Source organism: Geospiza fortis, unplaced genomic scaffold, assembly GCF_000277835.1.
Source record: "Geospiza fortis unplaced genomic scaffold, GeoFor_1.0 scaffold54, whole genome shotgun sequence".
NCBI lineage: Eukaryota > Metazoa > Chordata > Aves > Passeriformes > Thraupidae > Geospiza > Geospiza fortis.
In genome coordinates this window covers 7,201-12,727 of record NW_005054301.1, presented here as the reverse complement: position 1 = coordinate 12,727, position 5,527 = coordinate 7,201, and the positions used below count along the sequence as shown (strand labels likewise).

Here is a 5,527-nt window from a genome sequence, read left to right as displayed (position 1 = left end):
GGCCGGGAAGGGCGCCTGTTGCGCCGGCGGGCTGCGAGCCTCCCGCCCCGCCGGCCGGGCGATGCCCACCGGAACGCATCCCATCATCTGCCGGCTGCTCCCAAAAGAGAGCAGGAGGAAGGGCTGGGATATTCCCGGCGGTTTTTCGCTTCCTACGAGAGCGGAGAAACAGTTGCAGACTGACCTCTAATCGCTTTTTGGCAATGTGGGTGTTCCTCGACCCTGTCTCTGCATCTCCCCTTCCCGTAGGAGAAGGCTGACATCACCAGGACAGGATTTGATGACTTGGCTGGGTGGGGTGATGGCTCCAGCCCCGGCTGGGTACCTTTGTCCTGTAGCTGTGGTAAGGATATAGTTAGTGGTTGTGCCTGTTGCTCGGAAAGGTGAACCCCTCGGCAATGTAGGGTTCGGTTGTGTCCTCGGGCATCACCGGGTGTGCGAAGGTTTTGGGGTTTTGTTTTGCGGGTTTTTTTGTTTTGTTTTGTTTTTTCTTGAAATATGATTTTAGAAACGTTCAGCGAGCTCTGATTAATGGGCAACGAACTGGTGCTGCGGGCTGGAGGTTTTTTGCCAAGGTGTGGCTCTGTTTCCTGTTCTGCAGGGCAGTGAGTCTGTTATGTAAATTCCTTAGATAATCTTTAAGTGAAACCTCGTATTTTCTGGAAAATCACAAAGCGTGCAGGAAGTCGAGCCGGATTTTGAGCACAAGCTTTTTTGCAGTTGTTAAAGAAGACTGTCTTTAGCTATTTCTACCCTTTTCTCCTTCCTCCAACACACTGCATGCGGGGAATTGTTTAATCATTACATACATACCTTAAAAGAAAACCCCTACCTAATTGCAGATGAGATCTGTTTATTTTCCTTCACATATAGAGATTTTCAACCTATCCTTTTCCCTTAACATTGCATAGCTGATTAATTCTCCATTGTATTTGTTGCTCTTTGCTGCAGTTAGATGGTTTTTATACTTCGTATTTTAGGACAAGAAGGGTTTGCCTAACTTCTCTGACCTACAAAATTCTCTGTTCTATTTGTAAAAACAGTTCAGTAAAATGTGTTTAAAAACAAGTTAGTACCTTGTATCTGTGATTAGGCATGTAAAATTCTCTTTTTTCTTTACTAGGAAAAGGCATATTTTTCCATAGAGAACTAGTTAGCTCCTTTGAGTCCAAACTGGAGCTTTTGTGATGCTCTATCCATACATAGGGAGAGGATTCTGGAAGGATGTGGCTATCACAGTCAAGCTCTAGAAAGCCCTTTTGATTACCCACTGAGCTGTATACCTTTGTATGCAGCAATGCCCCTTGATGAACAGGCGGTCATAAACAGGCATTTTAAATCTTGCCACTTAAAATTATATATAAAACAACCTGCATGTCAGGATGAGGCACCTTAAACTGCTTGGCTGAATGAAAAAGTAATATGATGTATGAAAGCTAATTTTCTTTGTCAGAGGTAGCGAAAATCTCTATTACACTGAGATGTAATTTGTAACATCGCAGCAGAGCCCCTCCTGTGGGGCAGGCAGAGGGGTGGAGGCTGCTGCAGTGAGGTGGGGAGGGCAGGGCTGGAGCCGTGGGTGACGCGTCAGCCCCCGCGTGTGCGGTCCCCCCACGCTGTCCTGCTGCGAATGGCGTGTGCTGTGAAACCCCGAACACAAGGCATTGGGGATTTTGTGCCTCTCTGACCAATTGCAAGGAGCCTGGCTTGTGTCCTTCACTGGACCCAGTCTGATTCACCAAGTTGCAGGATGGCGTTAGGTTCTGCATATGCAGTTTCAAACCAAGTTAGCCTATATGCTTTTGGAAACAGCTGCATGGTGTAGGTGAGTGCAGTCTCCTTGCAGAGACAGAATTCCAGGGTTTGAAAGTGACTTCATGAAAGTAATGATAAATCACTTCTGAAATTGAAAGGAAGTGCCTAATGGCTTGACAGAGCTAGTGGTAAACAGTATTCTAAAATGTTCTATTCTTCGTGTAGGCTGATCAGCTGACTGAAGAACAGATTGCTGGTAAGTGTTTTGATGATTTTTTTTTTGCTAGCTCTTGTGACTAAAAGAAAATATATTATCTCAAGTGTAGTGGAAAAAAACATCTTTGACAATTTTAAATCTGTACTAGCACTTTTGAAAAGCACTCACTTTAAAAAATCCCAAACTAAAAAAAAACCAGACAAAAATATTCTGGAAGATTACTGGTTCATTGCCTCTTAATTTAGACTTCTTATTCCTTGGACTACAGATAATGATATTTTTTTAGATGTTCAGACTTGAGCCAAGTTCTCCTAGATTTCTGGCAAACAGAAATAATTGCTAGACTCAAGTGAACTACTTAGAGTCAAAGGAGACCTAGGTACTCTTTAATAGAGTGAAGATCAGCTACAAATGAAATGGCAACAAATAAACCTCAGATTGTTACATTGATTTTGTCCACAAAAGCCAGTGTCTTTTAAATAATCTTTTAATAAACTGCCTGTAATTCAGGCTGGTCAGGAGAAGGAGCATTATTTGACCTTCTGGAGCCCAGCCCCCCATTTGTGGCTGACACTAATTGTTATTATCTGCTGACTTGAAAATAAGTGGTAAATGACAATGCTTTTGTTCCTCTAAGTCTGTTAATTGTTAAGGGAACCCAGTGGCTCCTTTCCCTTATTTCAGACAGCTGCTGTTTGTGGAGCAACTGTGCCTCAGGCAAGATGCAGATGCATGGAAATGAATTACAGAGTTGTAAATGCAGATAAATAGCCACATGAAATAAGTTTGAATTTATTGTGAAAATTATGTGTTGGTATTGTAAGTAATTTTTTATTTGTATTTGAGAGTGTTAATTCTCTCAATACAGGGACAGTTAGATAAAAAGAGAAAATGTTTCTTAGAATTGTGCCAGGCTTTGTCAGTAGAGTGCATTTTTAGTCTATGGTTTTCTCATGCTGGTGATGTCTCTAAACACTGGGACTGTTTCTGCCTCTAGAATTCAAGGAAGCCTTTTCCCTATTTGACAAAGATGGTGATGGTACTATCACAACAAAAGAACTGGGAACTGTCATGAGGTCACTGGGTCAAAATCCAACAGAAGCAGAATTGCAGGATATGATCAACGAGGTAGATGCTGATGGTAAGTGTTGGGAAGGTGCTGTCATCATCTTTAATGTGTATGACCTCCACACCTGGGTTTAAACTGCTTTGGCAAGAGTATGATATAGAGCTCTTACTGCAGGTTCAAAGTGCTGTGTAGACTCTAAACTCAGAAGGGTGTCAAAGATGCTAGCAGTATTCATGAGACTAAAAACAGGCAATGGGCAGAGACAAAGTTATGCTATTTGTCTTTAATATTTTATGGGTCACAGGCTTCCTATTGCTATCTGACTTGCCCTGACCTGCCATTAACCTGTCTTTCCATCCAGCTTCCCTGTATGTTTTGTCAGCCCATAGCTTTACCAATGTCTGTGGTTTTGGCTAAGGCAAAAAGTGTTTTAGAAGTGGAATAGTGTTTTCAGTGGAAGTTTAGCACAACAAGAAGAGTGTATAGTCTATATAATGTATTAAATCCCTAATAGATAGAGAGGGGCTGTTGGAGGTAAAGGCAGAAAACCCTTCCCATATCAAGGCTAACAGAATTATTTTAAATGAACACCAGAGAGCCCATATTGAAACACGTGTTGTGTTTCTGAACTCCACATAGGCTAACAGTTTTAAAATGGAATAATATTCCCCTGCTCAGGGATGTCAGGCCTCTAGTCTTGTACTTTGATTGTGATAGTGATTTTTCTCTAACCATTTTGTAAAAGAAGAGTGAAAGTATATTGGCAAGAGTATAAATTACTGGAATATCAGGCCATATTAAGTAAACTACTTTCTTAAAAAAAGTGTAAGTAAACTTTAACTGCTGGGTTTTGCTGAAACTGATAAGCTTCAGTGTCTGCAGTGGTATGCAGGGTTTGTGTAGCTGCTTTAGGCTGCAGACCAAATGCTGCTCTGATGGATTTAAAACAGAAGGAGACTGAGGACTTCAGATAACTATGCCTGACCAACTGTTTAAATTCGGGTTACAGCAGAATGTTTTGCTATTCTTCTGCATGTTCATTGAGGTTGTTTTCAAAACTGAGTGTGAGACCTGTGTTCATATTTTACTGGCGCATAAAGCTGGCCATGATGATAAATAGCTGTGTGTGTCTCAGGCTGGAATCCCTAGGATGCAAGGATTTTCTTAAACTTCATTAGTTGTACAATGAATTTGTATGCTTCTTTAAATCAATGGGTAGATCTTAGTTGCACAGTGAATTGTTTAATGTGGTTTTGTGAACTACTTAATTTTCCTTTTTGGCATATAGAGCTGAATCCTGACTATACAAATCTAGTTTCCTCACCATACCACTTTTCCCCTAGCTTTAAGCAGCCTTAAATTTAAATCTTTGCTTTGAATGAAGAGCTTAATCTCAGGGGTGAGGCCTGGATGTCAACAGGGATTTTCAGTTTTGCAGTAAAATACCTGTAAGAACACCTACAGCTAAGCTTATCAGTAATAACAAATAATGTCAGCTTTTCTTCTGTCACTGGAATTTGCAGGTCCTTGTGGCCTATTAGAATGGTTTGTTGCTCTGGTTGTGTGCAACTTTGGTTGATAAGGGAGTTGATTTTTGGAAAGAAAAAAGTATTTACAGTTCAGTTATGAGTGATGTTCCCAAATATTAGATAACCTTGGATTGCAATGGCAGCTTAATATGTGTTCTTCCTGGAAGACACAACAATTGAGAGATTATAAAAAATTAAAAGGTTGATTTTGTGGGAGTTATTTGAAGTAAAATAAGTCTTGTTACTGGTTAACCTTGATGCATCAAAATGGCATTTTACTTGTGGCTTTGGTGGCAAATGGTGTGGCTTGTCCTTGAAAGAAGGTGGCGGTTGATTTTTGTGCTGGAACAGTGGCTGCTGCATGTTATAATAGCAAAAAGGCAGTGGTAGCAATTTAGAGAGAGGAACCAGTTCATCCATAAGGACAATTAACAGAGCATCTGGCAATCTTGTCCCTGGCTGAGTCAAATGCCAAGTATTTGTTTGTTTTTTTGTGAAGAAAAGCTCGGAAGTTTAATTTTTGGAAGTTTTTTTTTATTAAGGCAATGGCACTATCGACTTCCCTGAATTTTTAACCATGATGGCCAGAAAAATGAAGGACACAGACAGCGAGGAAGAAATCCGTGAGGCATTCCGAGTCTTTGACAAGGTATTACTGAAAGTACAGCTGCTCTTCTAAAGCAATAATGATGTCTGTATTTTCCTTAGTGTTTTCTCTCTTCTTGTCTAGAAGGAGAAAGAGTCCTCTAGTAGAAACAGAGGAATTGGAAACATAAGAGAGGTTGTTCTGAATATAGAACCAGCACTGTTGCAGCCTGGTTCTACTTGGTTTATACAGCAAGGTCTAAGCTTTAGGCTCATCCATGAGGAAAACTTTCTGGCCTTTCCTTAGAAACAGAGATTAGCAGACCTTAATGCTTGGGGGAGGTGGGGGGGGGGGTTTGGGATGTGGGGGGG

General features: G+C 41.1%; 1 protein-coding gene across 1 annotated transcript in view; it reads left to right on the top strand.

The window, feature by feature from the left end:
* The first annotated feature begins 1,675 nt into the window (after nt 1-1,675).
* Nucleotides 1,676-5,527, top strand: part of CALM1 (calmodulin 1) — an 8,819-nt gene continuing 4,967 nt past the window's right edge. Inside the window, exons 1-3 of the mRNA XM_005431667.3 lie at nt 1,676-2,011; nt 2,970-3,113; nt 5,113-5,219. Of these exons, the coding sequence (XP_005431724.2) occupies nt 3,044-3,113; nt 5,113-5,219 (177 nt within the window). The 5' untranslated portion in view covers nt 1,676-2,011; nt 2,970-3,043. The remainder of the gene's footprint in view (nt 2,012-2,969; nt 3,114-5,112; nt 5,220-5,527) is intronic.